The sequence below is a fragment of the Monopterus albus genome, unplaced genomic scaffold, assembly GCF_001952655.1.
Source record: "Monopterus albus unplaced genomic scaffold, M_albus_1.0 scaffold40.1, whole genome shotgun sequence".
Lineage (NCBI taxonomy): Eukaryota > Metazoa > Chordata > Actinopteri > Synbranchiformes > Synbranchidae > Monopterus > Monopterus albus.
Window position 1 is genome coordinate 3,202,023 of NW_018127920.1, and position 20,132 is coordinate 3,222,154.

General features: G+C 39.4%; 1 protein-coding gene and 1 long non-coding RNA gene across 3 annotated transcripts in view; both read left to right on the plus strand.

Moving 5' to 3' along the window:
- Window positions 1-1,398: 1,398 nt before the first annotated feature.
- Window positions 1,399-20,132, plus strand: part of abca2 (ATP-binding cassette, sub-family A (ABC1), member 2) — a 136,441-nt gene continuing 117,707 nt past the window's right edge. For both annotated transcript variants that reach the window (XM_020599227.1, XM_020599228.1), the window contains exon 1: window positions 1,399-1,835. In XM_020599227.1, coding sequence (XP_020454883.1) covers window positions 1,770-1,835 — 66 coding nt within the window. In that variant the 5' untranslated portion in view covers window positions 1,399-1,769. The remainder of the gene's footprint in view (window positions 1,836-20,132) is intronic.
- On the plus strand, window positions 3,390-4,247 carry LOC109959675 (uncharacterized). The gene is made up of 3 exons (XR_002274870.1): window positions 3,390-3,566; window positions 3,682-3,781; window positions 3,897-4,247. It is a non-coding gene; the product is annotated as an uncharacterized LOC109959675 (long non-coding RNA).

Below are 20,132 nucleotides of genomic sequence, written 5' to 3' on the forward strand. Positions count from 1 at the left end.
TTTGAATATTGTTAGTATTGATTGTGAGCAAGAAATTGTGCAAAAAATATGTGTAAAAACTGTTCTCAACACAGAAAGGTAAACAGTCTCAGAGTTAATTATAGGCTTGCTTTTGCAGCCTTGGTCACCATGGAGAGATTATGACATTTAAAAGCCCCCACTCTGTCTACACAGGAGCAAGACACTCTCAGACTGAAAGACACAAAATAAACACAAACAGCACAGCTGTGTCTTTGTGGTCTTGTTACATCTGTCTGTAGTCATTTCGCGTCCCTTTCTGTTTGCTCTGTGTCCCTTCATAGTTATTTTGTGTCATTTTTGTAATCTTTGTGGTAACTTAGGGACAGATCATGCATGCAGATGGATTCTTTCCCAGGTGTATTTCAAGAGATGACAGAAGGCATACTGTGGATAACTGTGGTCTACCTACCCACCTACCCACCCACCCACAGAATTTTTGGCTTTGTAATTCACCACAATCAAACAATTTATGTTAAAATATTCAACAGATGTTTACAAAAACAACACAGCAGCACATTATTTGATGTCATACATCAATTTTATTCTTTGTTCAAAGTGAACACTCATATTCAGCTGTTTGAAAGCAGTTGAATGGTTTACATTTCTAAGGTTGTGTTTTTCCCTTTTGTGCTATGCAGTGCTGTAAAACGATTTTTCTGGATCACAGTGACATTACTGTAAAAAGAGTAAAGGTGTAAATGTGAGTAGTCTAATCTTTTGAAATCAGTTTCCCACATACTGTATGTACAGTAATGTGAAATGTTGTACTGTTGTAATTGATGCATGCCATACAGATAATGTATGTAGCTTTGTGTATTCTCAGTCACTGTCATCAAAACCCAAGCCATAGTTTTCATATGAAAATACCCATGATAGAAATATTTACATTTCACATTACACTGTTGTATTGACAGCATGACTAAACATTCTGACTGCCATGTTTATAAACAATGACACTGACTTGTCATTCTGATGCACTGACATGTTCACTGATATAAGTATTTACTTTTGAGAAATAAAGTAAGGATTTTGAGCAAGTGATGCACTTTTGCTGCTAATCCATTGTGTGATGCTGTTTGTACAAATTGAAGAAATTCTGTTATTGTTTTGCAAATATCAAGGATGTTTCAAGAAATGAAAAAAAGCAACTGAGAAAAACTGACTTTTAGTTAGGAATGTAAAATAATAATGAATAATGTGAAAAATGCTGACTTTTTGGAGTTTTCTGATGGGCTGGGCTAGGGGCATTTAGAGTCTGGATTTAATAAATCCTTACAATTTTAATTTTTTTTTTAATACAGCCTACTGTAGTTTCAAGTGCGCCTTAAGAGGACTTTTGCTTTGAAAGGCCAGGGCGGAAGTGTGCGTTTTAATGACTGGTCGTATCATATCAGCTGCTCCCACTGGTTTTCTGCTCCAGCTCAGAACAGGGCATCATAAAGCAGGACGGACTTCCAGGTTGAAGCTATCCGGTGCTTCACCGACACACGGAGGACGACAGACAGGCAGTCCTGTTACGCCTTTTAACATTAGACACTGGCAGTTCAGCCTTAGGTTCAACAAGCAGCCAAGAGAAATATATTTTATTTGTGGTTAAGGGCGACATATTTCAGCACCGTAACAGGCACTGATGGGATGTCTGGGAGCGGGATAAACATTTCCCGGTTGTTTAAATGCAGTCACAGGCCACCGGTATGCTAATTTGGCAGCGTTAATTTGGGACATACTGAAACAGAAGTGGAGGCAAAATGGGATTCCTGCACCAGCTCCATCTCCTGCTGTGGAAGAACATCTCTCTGAAGAGGAGGGGGCCGGTAAGAAGGGACATTTGTTCACATCACAGCCTATGAAAATCTTAATAAGGGAGAAGAGCAGTCGCGTTTGGCTTTGTCGGTTCAGCTCGCTCTGCTGCTGCATTGCAAGTGTTCATTCAGTGTCCATCAGACAGAATAACACCGCAGTGAGCTGAATAAACAGCGTTATGGTGATGTCCACACAGGTTTACTGCCACTGTGCTGTGGTGGGAAGCAGGAGTTCTCTGTATGTGCTCGCACTGTCATACAGGTTGTTGTTTGTGGATAAACAACAGTTGTGTAATCCCAGTCTATGCGGCCCACGTATGTAAGACCAGAATATGTTGTCATGAGGTAATCAAGTTTTTATTTAGCCATATCCGTAAGATGCAAAGAATGGGATAAACCTGAGTGATGTGGTATTCCAGGACAAGGTAATGTCGCAAAAGATTCCTGCTAATCTCAAAACATGTATGATCTCACCATTAAACTTCACCTTAAGCACCATCTGATACTTTGTGACTATAGTATTTAGGTTATTAACAGATAGGTTTTAGAATGAATTGCCATGTGACAGCATATTAAATATTTCTGGAATATTCCATTGACTCAGTATCGCATCTCCATAAAGTTGTGGGATTTGTAAGAGACAGACATTTTAAGAAATGGTCCACATTAAAGCAAAATATCCTGAGATTTAGTCCCTAATACATATGTGTCAAGCTCCAAAAACACAGGATCCTACCCATTTACCATAAATCCAATTTGGCATTATCTTTTCATTATCCATGTCTAGTGGACAACTTTGAACTTCACACACATGCTGTAGTATGAAACATACTGATATGATAAAACATTGTTTCCTTTATCGGTGCTATTTGCAACAAAGAACCAGAAATTATGTCTGACCCACATATTGATTTAAAATATGTTGTTTAAATTTCATTTTATTGTAGCGCCCTGCAAAGCGCATATATTTGCTCAGAGCCTCCGTGACCTGCTCTGTTTCTCTATGTCAGACATACAAACGCATGACAACGAACCATCTGTGAACAGCTCGTCCTGTCCGTGTTGGTTTTTTTAATGCAACGCTTTCAATCGCAGAGATCCAACTCTTCTAATATGTTATTATCAAGCTATTAAGGCTGGCTAAGCTAATGTTAGAAAACAGGTGTTGCTGAGGTCAGCATGCTGGATGTATTATATGGACTGTTCTGCAAGTGGATAAAGTTAATGCTAGTTTATAAACTCTGATGTTGAATATTTGCCCCTCAGCACAGAGGAATAATGAAGAACATGCAGGAAAGCTGATCAGTCCGATCAGCATGATTAGTGATGCAATTGATTTCATTCTGAATATGTACTGTTGCTGCTGAATCAGCAAGAGGAGGTCAGGAAGAGAGAGACGTACTCTAGTAGAGGAGGGCAGCAGCCAACATGCTGCTGTTGTGGGAGAGCCAGCTAGTGCAGGAGGAACAGGTCAGATGAACAGCACAAAGGTAACCTACTATAATATTACTAGATTTAATTTTAAAATTTAATTATGAAAGAGTGACCCGACTTGGTTGGAAAAAACTCTTCCAACAGGAGAAACACTATAATCCTCTGTGTGCCTCAGGTAGCTCTAACCAATCAGCATAGCAATCCAGGTTACAGATAAATAGTGAACAATTTTTGGGTGGAACGTATACTTTCTCAGCTGTAATAGTGGACGCATCCACATTCTACAAGTCTCAGCAAGTTCCAGTTAAGGTAAGCAAAATATTTAATTTTGTTTTGGATTGGTATATTGTATGTAGATAAGTTACAAAATCTTAACGTTTTGGCTGTGTTGCATCCTAATGTTTAGCCTGGCCATGTTTTCCAGACACAAATGCCCTCCTCACACACCAGAAAAAGAAAACAGAGGACATCTGCAGCCTCTATGATGCCACCTAAGTGGAATGAGACTGGTGAAAAAGAAAGCAGTAAGTTTGAGTTATGCACACAGAGCTTTTTGTAGGCCCTATTATGATTATGCAATATAATAGCCTTTGTTGGCTACATAAATGACTACTAGGTTACTTTGTGTTCTTTTCTCAGGCTTCCACCATCTCACTGAAGAAGGGGTCAGTGCAGTCTCACCCTGGATCGTCGTTCTATGTTGAATCAGAATCAGAATCTGCCTTATTGGCCAGGTGTGTCGGACACACAAGGAAGATAGATAGAAGCCCGTGTAGCCTGGAGAACTTCTAGTCCTCCAGCACCACAGCAGCAGCTCCCCCTCGCCCCATCTGTGGGCATCAGCTTTTTAGTACAGAAGACCCAGTGACCATCTCTCTGGAACTACAAGCTGCCACCCCAGCCTGCTCCAGCATCACTAGGCCAGTGCAAAGTCCACCGCTGCCAGATGTGTCTGTTGAATGAGAAGACACATTCTACAGAGACTGTTTTGTGCAGCACAGATCTCTATGCAGCCAGTGTGTTCATGGTGCCGTCACAATTTGAGATCTACCAGAGCTGGGTGAAACAAATGAACTGGAGTTGGATGAAAATTGGAATTTCCCCAAAGGTTGAAAGACAAGGTCCATGATTATGTCACTCAACAATTCCCTGACCTGACTGGGGAACAATGGCTCCGAATCAGAAGCAGGATAAATGAGATACGAGGAGCCCCCGTAAAGTCGACCTTGAAAAGCCACGGGCTGGATATGGCACATTTTGATCAACTGTTGGTTAGTGACATTTTTCACAATGTGCAAAGAAACTGTTGTTTTTACACATTAATCATTCTGTTGTCTGTTTACACGATGTTGGCTGTTTTTTTTGATGACTAAGGTTTTTACAAAGGAATTTATTTGGTTTATTTTGGGCTCAATAAGCTGACTATGATCAAAAGGAAAAAAGAGAAGGAATTTATTAGACTACATTTTGATCTAATAAAGCTAACCTTCTAAGAATTTTGGTTGGTTCAGTGGCCAGGCGATTCTCCTCATTTGTTCCTAGTTGGTGTTCAAGGTCAAGGTCAAAGTTTTTATTTGTCTTATACACAGTTAGGAAATGTGTTTCCCTGTACAATGAAATTCTTACTTTGCCATCCACATGAATGCCACAAAATACAAATGAAATATATAAAGTCTAAGGCACCTTAAATAAAAATACAAGAACACAATATAATGCAGAGAAAAAAAAATATATATATATATATGTACTGTTTTGCTGAAAATATTGGTGTGTGATAATGCAGTTATCTTTAAAACATTGCAGCAGCAGTGAAATATATTAGATTGGCCCGTTTATAGATCTCTGGTTGTAACCTCAGTCTGAGCCAGTAACAATGATTTTGGTGATTTGCAGTTGGAAAAGCATCAAAGTTAAAATAGCCACATATTTTTAGATTTAGTTGCATTTCACATTTTTGCTTAGTTTTATTTAGTAGACATTTAAAAACCTGTAGAGAATTTAAACAACCATGGAATGCTGTTAAAATAAGATTAGATGCTAACTAAACAGTAATGCTGTAATCAGGGGGGGAATTATTTTTAGGGGAGTCCTTTTACAGCCACCTGGCCATTTATAACATTTATGTTAACAAGGCTAGTAACAGTACATCAGATTATTATGGACTTATAGCTGCTGCACCACAATAAATTACACAGAACCCCTCGAGAATGTGTTGTTAATATAGTCAAACCACAGGAGTGTTCACATTTTCAGAATGAGACAGAGACTAACTAAAAGGATATCCAAGACCCAGTCTAACCCTTTGTTCATGCAGAATAGCCTATTTACAAGACGAGACAGCCACAAGTGTGAATGCTCATCTGTCTCCATGTTTTGGGCCATTAGCCCCAGATTCCATTCGAAAATCCCCTGATTCATTTATTTGTTGAGCTGGAGAAACTGTATAATTTGTGAAACACTGTAATAATCATGCTTTCTCAACATTACATTTGACCCTACAGTCGGAAATCATCAAAGTAGCTACACATTTTTTAAGAGATTCTTGCTCAATTTTATTTACAGTTTTAAATTTAGTGAGTTTAAACAGTCACTGAATACTGTTAAAACAGTTTAAGATTAGGCTATATGCAAACTTTTAAAATGAAATTAGTCCAAGTTTTATAATGTTCAGTACTTTTTCTCAATTTCTTTTAAATTTTTGATTTTTTTTTTTGAGTATTTTTTTATTTATCATGTCTCATAGTTTAGTTTGAGCAAAAGTTAAAAGTATCTTCAAATTCAACGTTAGAGCAGAACTCAGAGAACCGAACTATAGCCTCTGGTGTAACGCCACTGTGGTCTGCATCATTGTTATACTGGCCACTAAGCTCTAACCCACTTCTGTTAGTGTAGAAAAATGCAGCGCTTCATTTATTCAAGAATTAGTGGTAAGTTGCATCAGAATCTAATAACCAAATATATTTCACTACAAAACATCTCCATTTGCAGTTTAGTTGCACAGGTTATATAAGAATGTAATTTTTAGATGAGAGAGTGTCTTTTTGGACAAGACTGGCCCTGAAATGTGGGAAAAAAGGTTCTATTCAGGAGAGCATAAAAGATTAACAGAGCCTGAGGGCGACTGTCTCTTTTTTATAGTATAAAGTTGAAAACCTTGATTTAACAATGAAAACAATGTAGACATAATCCAGTAATTGCCAGTGGCTTGATGTCTCAAAAGGTCTGAGCATGTAAGCCAGGGGTGTCCAAACATTAATGCTTGATTTCTTTCTCAATGACAGAAAGGTCTTGGAAGCGCTGACTGAATTCTGTCATAAGAGATGTTATCACAGACACACATTTCCCCCTTTTAGCACAAAGGTTGGCCTTTGGAAAAGCACATTTGATTTCAGACAGCATAGGGAAGTGCGCAATGCTGAAGTTCGGTAGTTGTGTCTCAAAGAGACGAAGCTTCGCACAGAATGCTTTCATGTGTGCATAAAGATGTGGTACAAGCTGCTCTTTGCCTTGCAGGCTCTTGTTCAGTGTGTTAAGATGATCAGTACAATCAACTAGAAATGCCAGGTCTGCCAACCATAGAGGGTCCATCAGTTCATGAAGAGGTCAGTCCTTCTCTTTCAAAAACGTGTCAATTTCTGATCTCAGGCACTTCAGCACGGAGCCGCAACTAAGCCATCAGAATGATATAGGACGGCCCCATATTCAGCATCGACATCAGATACAGCTTGAAATTCTTTGTGGTAGAACTCTTGTGCTCGAATTATGTTGACGGTTTTCACAACTGTTCATCACATCATCAAGCTGGACTGTCTTGGCACAGAAGGCTTTTGGTGAATGATACAGTGCATTTTAACAGCCTCACCTCCACTCTTTCACAACTTGGTGCACACCATAGAAGCCATTGCTTTGCGCTCACCTGTCATAGCTAGAGCCCCATCCATTGTAACTCCACACAGCCTGTCCCATTTAAGTTCCATATTGTCAATTGCATCTGAAACGGCTTCAAAAATGTCCTTACCCATTGTTGTGCCCTTTAGACTCCTAAAATCAAGCAGCTCCTCTGTAATGCAAAAATTATCGTCAACTCCCCACAAAAAATTAACTGCTGTGCGGTGTCTGTTGGTATCTGTGCTTTCATCGTATGCAGTTGAGAAAAAATCAAAAGCACAAGCTTTATGTGACACAGTAAATTACAAGTCATCGATTCCTCACACAATTGTGTTTCTGGACATGCTCACATTGTTGAATTCCTGCATATTTTCTGGGCACATTATTCCTGTGACTTTAGTGAGGCACTGTTTAATGAAGTCATCATTTGAGAAAGGTTTTCCGTGTTGTGCTATGAGTTGAGCTACCTCGTAGCTGGCTGTTGTAGCATTTTCTTGTGTTTTGTCAGCACGGAAAAAGTACTGTTGTTGAGCTAGCTGCTATTTGCTTAACTGTCTCTTCTCAGCACCAATGTAGGACGTGTGTTTGGTTTCATATTGTCGTCATACATTATACTCTTTCATCACTGCAATAATTTCATTGCAAATCCAAGAGACACACTTCCCCTAGATTCCTTTGAAGAAATATTCATTTTCCCACCGTGTCTGAAATTTTCTGCATTCACTTGCTATCTTGCATTTCTTTGGTTCTGCCATTTTTGGTCATCTGTGGAAAATTTTTTCATTTTGTTTTGTGGAGAAGCTGGCTTGTTGAAGATATTATACACCTAGTGTTGAAAATAAGAACTACAATACAGTCAAGCGCAAGTTTCATGTGTGGGCCATATTCCATTATATTTTTAGAATTTGCTGCAGGCCAATTAAAAATGGACCACGGGCCGCACTTGGCCCGCGGGCCATAGTTTGGACACCCCTGAAGTAAGCATAACGAAATAGTAGTTATTACTGTGACAGACATGGATACTGATTAATATGTAGGAAGCCTCAGTTTGGTCCGGCGGTCCAAATATATTCATCCACCAGCAGCTCTGGACATTAACAGAAGGATCAAATTATCAGTCGGCCTCTGCAGCAAACTATAACAAACACTGCTCTACCTGGTGGATATATGCAACACCGCAGGCGGCTTGCACACACGGTGCTTATGGGCATTAACAAGGTGGTGCTGCGGTCACTGTGTCATCGTGGGGGATACACATTAAGAACAGGGGCCACGCATGAATCAGGCATGGTTCCACCATGGTCCAGCCTGCAATTTAATACTGCATCTGTAAAATTCTACAAAACAGTACACCTGTATGACCTTTCAGTTTCCTTTTTACGGTACTTTATGAACTTCATTACTGAGCTTGCAACGGCCGATGTTTGACTGAAAAGTGTTGGATGACAGATGCATTCTGGGTTGGGGTTGGACATGCTTCAGGCTTGTGGTGTGAGCGGTACCAGAGCGAAATTGGAGCAGGACAAAGGGTGACGCTCCCTCCTTTTTAAAAAAAGCCACCTAGCGCTCTGTCCAAAATCTGCCCACTTCCGCTTCCCACTCATTCACACTCTGCGCTGCTCACATGCTCTGTTTCAGATAAGCAAGACTATAAAGAACCCATGACATGCATTTCCTTGTTTTCTCACTTATCTACAATGTTACTACAGTGAATTACCATCTTAAATGTGACCTAAAACTCAAAAAACAAGGTGTCCGTATGTTCTAGCACTTCTATGCAGAAGCAATTTGGTTTATTCATGTCTCACAAACTCTCACTCAGGAGACTTTTTTCTAACAAAATTAAGGATTTCCTTGAATGGTAATGACCTCCAGGCAGTTGCACGTTCATGCAGACTTGTGGGGTTGAGACAGCTATTTTTGCCCATCTACCTTGAGACATCAAATTTGGAGGAGGCATAAGAGGAGCCTCTGGTATGATAATAGTAAAAGTGGCATTGTTTCTGTCTGTGTGTATAATCACGCTGTCCTGGTTGTTGGCCCCAATAAAGCTGTTTTTAGGATTGATGATTAGAGCAGAATAATAGTGTAGTCAGCACTTACAGTAGTTAAAATAGCATCAGTTCCATATGTCTGTACCTACTGACTGAGAAAACTGCATAAATTAGAGGAGCACTGTAGGCCAGTTGCATAAAGTAATAAATAACTGGATGGAACCCAGAGAGTGCAACCTTCACCAGTGTGACTTGGTTTCCCCATAGTGCCATTACACCTAAAAACAACATTCCTATGATAGCTTTCCCCTCATAATATGATTCTTAACCATGAAAATCTGCTGCTGGCATTGATGCTGATATCATTATTAGTTTGAATATTATTCAAGAAAAACAAGACATGAGTGATAACTAAATGCAACGAATGGCTAAATGTCCCATGCAGACGGACATAACAATGTGTACTTATAGTCCATCATATGGCTGCATGCAAGTTCACTTCAAATCCATTTTCCATCATGCCTCCTGCTACACTTATTATGCGGTGTTCACATAGACAAAGTAGCTGGCTGTTTCTGGGGATGGTGTAGTTCTGGTGGTGTGTTGTGTTGAGGTAGACAGATGTGACAAACGCTGTACTACATATGTGTTTTACTCCATTTCCTGATGCACAGCGCATTTACAATCACAGTAGGTGATTGTAGTAGTAAGTCCTAAGTTGAAGTCCAAACTAATGAGTACAGGAGGATGCAGTACATGCAATGTGCAATTGGAACACCAGCATTCTTGCTGACAGACTCAGCTCTGAACGAGATTTAGCTGCCTGCTAATAGAGCTGGTCAGATAGCAAGTACTCACATCTCTTAAAACATCAGAACAAATTTCTAAATTGGCATTACTTGGATAGACTGACCACATATTGTTAATGTAAGTGGTTACTTTCTCACCTGAAAAATGTCTAAACCTAATAAAATGGCATAATACCAGTCCTACGGATGAAAATGTTGACATCTTTGAGCCTGTCTCAAAATCTCTGCCATCAGGCTCTTGCCCAGCTGTTGCTGCAGAGAATAGAGTTTTCCCCAGCTGTGGGTTGTAGCCTCACTGGGCTCCTTTAGTCACTATGTTGCACAGTGGGTTGTGCCCACAGTGACACAAAACGCACCCTTTGGAGTGGCCCAGTCAGAACACAGACCTCAACCCAATACAGATGCTGTGGAATGACCTTAGACGTTCACAGCAAATGTGCTAAGAATGAGCTGGCTGAGCAGTTCTGTCATGAAGAAAGGCCCATAATTCCTCCTGAACTTTGTGCGGGTCTAATCCACAGCTACAGGAAGTGCTTGCTTGAGGTTATTGCTGCCAAAGGTGGTTCAACCAGTTAATCAGAAACTGTAGTCCATTACCTTTTCCACCATCACTTTGTATGTTTAATGGGTGCGTTCAATAAAGACATGAAAGATCATGACTGTGTTTTATCAGCTTAGAAAAATTGTGTTTGTTGAAATTTGTGTCATTGGTGAAGATCAGATCACATTTCATGACCGTTTTATGCAGAAAACCAGGAAATTGCAAACAGTGCCATGACTTTTTCTAGTGACTGTGTAGTTTTATATTCATACATGACTCTGTAGACCCTTGGGGCTTTGTCTTGGAATAGACTAGAAGGAGGATAATGTTTTCAGTATAAACTTCACACCACAATGACCAGTACATTTTAATTTCACAGTCATTAGAGTCTTTGTAAAATAAAATATTGTAGTAGTCCATCTTTGAGAAAAGTATATTTACTGCTAAAACACTGATCCAAATGCAGCTTCATGCATTACTATAGTGACATATTTCTAATAAATAGATGCAGATAAGTCAAGTGAATGTGAGCTCAAACAACTATAGTATACAGTAGACAGAAACCAAAAACTGTTTGGCTGCACAGACCAGTTGATCTCCAGTGCCAGCAGCTAGCAGTGTATCTGACCTAGATCTAGTTTGTCTTTGAATGATAGTCTTACAGGGCATTGGGCAAAACCCAGTGGTTGGGTGTGTGAAGACTGCAGACAGCTGGGCGATAGAGATTTAAAATGAAGGGAGGAAGACAGAGGAAGAAGTACAACAGGAACACAAGAAACAATATGCAAAGGAGCAGAGGTGGGAACGGAGAAGATGAGAAGAAGAAAGAAAGAAAGCTTTTGGAGGAGATGAAAGGTGAAGCTACTGACTGATAAGGGAGCATGTAAATCTGCAGTAGGATAACTGACAGCTAAATGAATTATAAATGCTATCTGTAAAGCCTAATAGACCAGCAGCTGGTTCATTGAGGCCTGGCACTGGAGACAGGAGAGGTTACAGTATCTATAAATCCTGTGAGGCAGCTATGCTGTGGCTTTACCCCTGGTAGGCACTTTATTTATCAGGGTTCTTAAAGGTCTGGGATTTCAGGATTCTGTCTACATTGAGTGAATCTAGAAAGGCTGGTTTCCTTTACAACAACAATAAAGGATGATTTCATGACCCCCCCCACACCCCCCAATAGGGAAAGCAAACATTTAGGAGAGTGTATCATTTTTGTTTTATATTTGAAACACGTTGAATTGTGATGTCTTTTTCAACAATAGTCTTCTGAAAGTTGTTTCTCAATATTTGTAATGGTGTCATGGACACTGTCTCTTCCGGCCAGCATTTGGATAAGAGGTTTATCTGCTTTAAAGTGAGAAAGCATCAATCTCCAATAGTGGAGACATACTGTATGCTATAGACTATAGCTTCATTTTGGTGGTTTCAGACAAGCTGGGGTGGAAGGCAGGCTGATCTGGCCTTTACAAGGAAACACCAAACATGATTCAAATTTTGAGGTTATGGAAATACTCTGACCTACATAATGGAAACTTCAGCACTGTGGTCTGTAATATTCAAATACAGATGTTTCCCAGTACAAACAGTATTCTACTGTTTGCAGGCTGTTGGTTAGTTAGTCTTTTCACTTAGTTGTTTGTTGAGGAAATTATTTAGCCCGATTCGAAAGAATCAAACACTGCTTTTTTTGTATGAGAAAGGGCAGTATAAAGAATTAAGCAAACTTTAGTTTCATCATCCCTCATTATTATTATTATTATTATTCTAGATTTACTCTCATTATAACTTTAAGTATAAACTGCTTTGAGCCTGAAAGCATCATTTAGTTTTTTTAATTACTTGAAAGTACATAACTGAGTGGCTTATTGGGTAATATAAGCCGTTTTGTCAATTTAGGGTGGACTAATGTTCTAAAATGCTCTATAGTTGTTTAGTAAACAACTATGGGGATGAGGCTACATGTTACCTATGCTGTAGGTACGGCGTAGATTTAACGCAGAACCATAAATCAAGCTTTACATATGTAAAATCTGGGACTGCTTCACACTGAATAACTAAACTCCTGACTCAAGCAGCTCATCAGATTCTTCCAGAGAGGTCATTTTTTGGTGTCTAATGACCAACTGCTGCACCCTCTCCTCCAGCTTTAAATATGTTTCCCACTTAGTCCACAAGGGTGCTGGTTCTTCAGTCACAGTTTCAGAAAATGAGGACCAAAGTGCAGCAAGAGATGGTTAGAAGAAACAAACAATTAATTAATAAATGATTATGCAAAACAGCTCAGACCTGACTACAAACACAGAGACAACTAAGTGGATGCAGGAGTGAGTGAAACCAGACTCCATGTAACAAAAGTCCAACAAGACCAGAGATGAGGAATGAGAGGTAGGTAATGACGACAAAGAACCAGCAACCAGACTGCACGATAAGAGTTGATTATAAAGGATGACACAGAGCATGTAACAAGACGCCGGTGACAGTGATCTATGGCAATGAGGGACAGTGTAAAGCTGAGGCTGGTGAGATGCAAGAGACAGGAAATGACTACCAAAATAAAAGCATACCACACGAAGACCAATCAAAATGTTGACAGCACTTGTCTGTTAACCTGCAAGTTATCAAAACTATACAGGCTATCTTCTATATTATAGATATTTCTGATGTCACCCCCATAGACCGTATGATCACACCAGTAACTGTCATCTAAAAAGCTTTTGCTTTAAAGCAAGTATAATACATTATCCCATGTATTATGTGTACATGGGCTACATGATCATATTTGTTTCAGATATTCGCTCATTTTATTTGGATGAAAAATGGCTACACATGATACACTTGTGTTAATGTGCATTTGTCCTGTAGGGGAAATGTTTTTTTTCTGTTTAGATCTTAAAATGGCTCTAAATTTGATTTAAAAAAGTGTAGCATCCTAGACCAGGAGACAGACACTTTCAGTAGCTTTTCAAACTTACTTGGTTTTTACATCATTATAGCTGGTTTCATGTCTTTCACCACATCATGTCAAGTACTGAGTGAAAAGGCCAACAGAAGTGACTGCTGCTAGGGTTTGAACTAACGTTCTGAGGTTTGATGTTAGTGAGCATGGCTGCCAGCGCTGCAATTTGGTAACAGACTGAATTTTCCCATTGTGCAGAAAAAATCTTTTCAAATGTGCATAAATATTTCAGGTTTTGTTGTTTCCTGACTTCATTGGAATAGGTTGCTGGATATTTTATAGCAGACTCTGTTGTATATCCAGCTTTAAAAATCAATTTCATATCCAACCAGTACTGTGACCTTTCTTATCCACACTTTCATCATCCCATGCAGCCATCCTCCTCACTGTTGTTCATTTGTTGTTCATTCCGTGTTATATTTGGCCCTCCTTGTATCAGCTGTGTAACTCTAGTGATATGGTCTAACATTGTACAGGGAGTTGCTCAAGTACAGAACAGACACATTTATCGATCATAAATAACACATTAGTTTATTGTTGTAATGAAGGCATTTTTCACCATAATAATTATCATTTTATCTCCAGTCATAGAGTGATGATTAAAATGATTACAGTTAAAGAAACTTGTCCAACACTGGTGCAAGTAGGCTTTAGTTGTGGCAGGCAGGCAGCAGAGGCAGTGGTTGGTACTGGAAAAAAAGGTTCAGTTGGCCTATGAATTATTGAGAGCTTCTTTCTTCCTCTGGGGCAATGCACCTGACACAGAAAGAGAGAGCGTTAGGTTAAACCTATAGATGATATGGAAAAAAACATGGGATGAGAATAAATGGGGATAGGGCCACATTCAGCAACAGCTTGTGTTGGGTTAAAATATGCCACAGGTATCTGGCAAACAGAATAAAACAACACCAAGAAGGCTGGAGTAAAATGAACAGGAAGTAAATATGGATGTCTCCTCCAAAATTAGACATACAGTGGATCCATTCATTAAAGCAGTAGCTTGCATTTACAAAAATTATAAAGAGAACTTTAAGTATGTTAGGCTAAAAAAAATTGCATATCAAATGGGAAGATGAGCCTAACTGGTAAAACAAGAAAGCAAGATGGAAGCACTACTGAAGTGTGATTCCATTCATCCCCCACACGACCACATACAGTCTCAAAGTAGCGAAATGAATTCCAACAGGTAGTGTATCACTGAGAATCACATCATGAGTTGTTAATCCACTTGTTAACCCACATCACATCACATGCGGCAGACATACTGGTCTCAAGCAGTCAAAACAAACAGGTATTGTGCTCCAGGGGAATTCACTTTTGATGAGCTGATCATTCACCGGCGCGGGGGGCTTCACTGTCCGGCTGCTTGTAGGTTAGACCCAGTCAAGTAAACCAATGAGTCCCTTTACAGGAACATTCCCCGACATGCAGTTAACCTCAAGCCCTGTATTTTTCTCCACAGCCTCTGGTCACAGTGCAGCAGTGGCAGGAGGAGGAAAATATATCCACAAAACCGTGTGCGATCAAAAAATTCTGTTTTTACAATGGCACCCATGGATGTCAGGCAAGCTTGCATGAACGCGCAACTGCCTGGAGATTATTTTGTTAGAAAAAAAAGTCTTGTGAGTTTGCGAGACACGTATAAACCAAATTGCTTCTGCATAGAAGTGCTAGAACATTCAGACATCTCATTTTTTTAGCTTTAGGTCACATCTAAGATGATAATTCACCGTTGTAACATTGTAGATAAGTGAGAAAACAAGGAAAAGCATACCATGGGCTCTTTAATTTTAACTTCTCGACAAATTGTCCATACCTTGAAATGGTACTGCTATTGTTTGTGAATTGTGACTTTTGTATGTGTTGCAGAAATGCTACACAAAGTTCACAAAGGTTAATGTTTTCTTGTTTAGGCTAATGAAGAAACACTAAACATGAGCTGGTGCTGCTCATAATAACATTAGTACACTACCAATATTAATGTTATTGTTCAGTCTGTGGCATATAGCGGTGTGTGTTAGCATGCTGTGTATGCGGTAGCATCTGTGGGTTTCTTAGAACTACGTATAAGTTACCTGAGTGTTGAGATCTCCTAGTTCTCTTTTCACAGTATCAGCATTTTTTGTTTTTTCACAGTATCAGCAGGTGGGTACTGTAGTAGAAATGTTAAGTCAAGGAACTTTCATTTATTTGCACAATATTGTTATAACAGTAATGCTTTTTTATTACTTGAAGGTTCCATCCCATTGTTGTTGCTGGAGTGGAATGGAATAAAAAATATAAGTTGAAATCCATTAATTTCATTAGTTTATTTTTTGCCAAAGTATTGAAATTGGTATTGAGTATCATAGAATTTCAGTGGTATTGGTACTGACCACCAAAATTCTGGTATCGTGACATCCCTAATTGCACTACAGATATACTGTATGTTCACCTGTTTTCAGTCTTCTTCCCTGTACTTGTCTTGTTTCCCAATTCCGTAAGTCTGTATTTATCCAAGAATGGTCCAAGTACTCACCTATCCTGTTGTCAGACAAGTCCTGTACCCGCCTGGCTGTGCACAATAAAAGCAGGGTGAACCTTATTGGTAGAAAAACACCATATTTTACAGCCTTGCATACAGGAAAACACTACAGCTACTTACACGCTGCAGCTCTCCTCTGGCTTACACTACTCTTCATTAAGTGTTCTGCTTGTGTCTAAAGCACAATAATAGGTTTGCAGCTTTACCAGCCCATCTAACTGAACAGTACATTAACATTATTGATGTGTGATTGTGAGCAGCCATGCGCCTCGTCATTGTAACAGGAAAAAGAACCAGGGGCCTCATTTATATACAGTAGCTGTGCATAGAATCCATACCAAAAGTTGATATGATCACCAAACACAGAAATAGGGTACGCCAAAATACATTCAGATTTCTAAAACTATGCACACATGCTTCCATGCAATTTGTCTTTATACTGTAGATCACCATCAGCTTGTGAATGTGCACACTTTGGTGAGCCATGTATTTTACCAAAACATTCCCACAGTTAACCATATATGGTCAATACAAATCGCTCATGAGCACTGATATACTGTACATGTTGTTCCTGTGGAGAATGAAGTGGGTGTTACAAACAGAACACACTTTGAGAGGCTGACAGCTGCACAAGCTGTTAATACAATAAACAAGACAGTCTTGAAATTAAGCAAAGTGGGCAGACATGGAGCAGTGGATGTTTTAAATGCTTTGCTGTATGGACTTACTGGTGGAGACATGGAGACACCAAAGCTCATCACTTGGTATTTGTTAAGCATGTAAAGGCTATAGACAAGTACATAACTTATGAAATCATGTGTCTCATTTTCACAGCTGCTGGTTGTGGTAGTGTAGTGGTGGTGTAGAGGTGTCGGATGAGGTGACAGGAGAAGGCATACAGTACTCTCTGTGAGACTGAGGCCCCCAACAGCACAGTTATTGAAGAGATTTTTATACCAAACAAAATATATGAAATTGATTGGCCAAATATTCACATTTTTTGAAGACTGGCTTCAGTTCAGTGCTTCGCCATTTATATAGCAAATTGTCCACCTGGGCCATTTCATGAACAAGATGTAGAATTGTCATTTTGTAATGTCTAATATGTTTTGTTTACAGCCCCATGGTGCCTTTTACCTAGGAATATATATCCACTGGCAGTTATTTAGAGTGAAATGCATACTTTATAGGAACAACAAATCTTTAAATTTAAAATGAATTCAGAGAGAGATATAAAATGCCCCACCTCTCAAAATCGATTGCTAGGCAGTTGCTAGCTTTGATTGATGTGGCCCTCTGTCAGAAGATTTATGACCCTACGTCCCACCTACCTTTTGCACTTTGCCTTGCTTTAAATCAAAGATTGTCAACTTTTGTTGTTGATTAGTGTAAAAACCAAATTAATTCTGTTTTTCACAATTTCTGTAATTAAACTAATCAAAAAAATTTGAAACCCACTTTTTTACATAACATAGTTTTAAATCCTACCACAAACTTTTTCTTCAGAAACGGTGCATTAACAGGCATGCAGAGTTTTTTAACAAAAGACCAAACTTACTGGTACATCCCTCAATGTAGTGAGATTAAACCATCAAACCACAAAAACCATCAGGGCTGCAGGCTCATTCTCCAAAGCTTCTCTCATATCTCACGTGTAGCACATAGTCACAAAACATTCAAAATAGCGAAATCTTACAAAAGATTTCCTCGCAGGGTTCTACACTGTCCTTCAGCTGTGACTGTGTGCTAAAACCCCTACTTGGAGGGTACGAGCAACTGAGATCCCAGTAGCATACTGCTGATGTATTTTTCTCCATAACCCCCGCACCATGCCCAGGTCCTCCTCTTCACATGGTGTATAACCCTGATGGTTGCAAGTAGAATCAGCAGTCCTATTCAGAATCTTAATGGGGAGAGTTGGTGCCAAGGGCTCCTGTGACACATCAGCCTTTAACCACAGAGCCAGGTAGAATAAAGACAGCTTATCCTACTGTGGTTTGGCATATGCCCAGGGCCAAGTAGTGTGCATTCCACAGTATTTTAGAAGCTGCAGGCTCCAGGAGTCCTGCTCGTGACTTAGCAACAGCTCAAGCTGTTTTGGTGAATGGGGAGTCCTTGCTCCGTCAAGCCCAGAAGACTACTGGTTGTCAGTAGGAGGCTTGAAGCTTGGATCGGCTCTGGTCAGGTTCTCTTCAGTCTGGCTAGATATCAGATAGGCTGTGTGGATCTAAACTGCCGCATGTTAGACTGAGTGGTGCGATTCTGGGGATGCAGCTATAATAATTTGGACTTCAAAAGTTGGCATCGGTTTCCTTCAAAAAGCATGCAAATTTAAAAAAACTAATTCAACTCAAAACTCAGTAAGATGATGATCACCCTACACCGGTGGGTTCTTGTTCATTTTAAATAATACAGGCTTGGTTTTTGGTTTTTACAACAAAAACATTGTAACACAGAGGAAAAATCTGGAGCACGTGCAAAAGAATAGAAAACACAAGAAACACATAGGTAGACAAGTTAATGGTGTGAGGTGTGGACAAAAACTATCTTGACAAAAGACACGTTACAATGACATGAAGTCTGTGACGTGAGCCCAAGGAGCTGTTTCCTGGCCAGCATGGGATTCAGATTTCTCTGTTAGGGATGAGGGAAAATAAGAATTTGAAATAAAAATGTAATTACTCTGTGTTTCGCATTATCTACCTTTATCTACCCTTATCTTACCATGTCCCATTCATAAGTCAGGAATATAAGAATAATAAAGTGAACATTCATACAAGTTGAGATAACAAGAATAAAATATTACACATAATATCTGGAATGTCTAAAATCTCTAATCATACAAGATCACTTTCATCAATAGCTCCTGGCTTAAACATTATACACTGAACAAAATTATAAACGCAACACTTTTGTGTTTGCCCCCATTTTTCATGAGCTGAACTCAAAGATCTACAACTTGTTCTATGTACACAAAAGGCCTATTTCTCTCATATTGTTCACAAATCTGTCTAAATCTGTGTCAGTGAGCACTTCTCCTTTGCTGAGATAATCCATCCACCTCACAGGTGTGGCATATCAAGATGCTGATTAGACAGCATGATTATTGCACAGCCGACTGAATTATAATACCCTAATCTAAATGAATGGTAAATTTCAATGTATTAAAAATCAATGAAGGTGAAAACAGTCTGGGCCCACCAGGACAATAGGCGTCGGTTGACAGGGGAGGATCCAAAGACAGGTAACGACCCTCACTGATACTGGGCTGTAACGACTCAGTCGTTAATGGGCAGTGTTGGCCTTCTAAGGACTGAAACCACACCGAGGGGGATAAATATCTCTGACTCAACACCAGTCAGTCAGAACTGATGAAGCCTCTTGGATGAGAGGTGAAACGTCTTCGATCTAGATATCCAAGTCCAGTTGATTTCCAAGGTTATTTCGGTTGCGGTTTACTATGACCTGGATGACTGAGAATATGCACAGATATTTTATGAAGAAGCTTAATTACAGACTATTTGGGATTAGCCAAGATAACCTAGAGGTAGGGGTGGGCGATATGGAAAAAAAAAAGTATCACGATATTTTCTAGAAATATTACGATACACGATATTATCACGATATAGTCTCGTTGATTTTAAGATTATTTAAATTTTCAAATTACAGAGCTACATTACAGCCAAAATTTGACTGTCAAATTAATGTCTCCATAATAATATAGCTTTTACCATTTATGTTGTCAAGTATTTATTAATCAAGGTAGCATTACATGCAAGTGCAACTCTTAAGAATATTCAACTAGACTTACATAATAATGAAAGGCTTTGGTGTGGACAAGTAGCCCTTCAGTTCCCCTTCTATTGCTTCTTTTAGAGATGGGGAAGCTGATGATGGAGTTCCTTTCTCAAATGCTTCTTTCGTTAGAGTTGGTTGTTTAAGCCTTGCTTCTGGCTGCTTGGTTGTACCTGCTGATCTACTCGCGTGCAGTCCCTTCATACCGTGACAGTCGGCATATTCTTTCGGATGCTTTCTTTTGAGGTGGAAAAAAAGGTTAGTTGTGTTGCCATCCGACGCGCGAATCTCACTCACTGCAACACTTGCAAATAACTGTGGTTTGTCCTGTGTCTGCTGGGGAAAAAACAAACCACTTCCATATC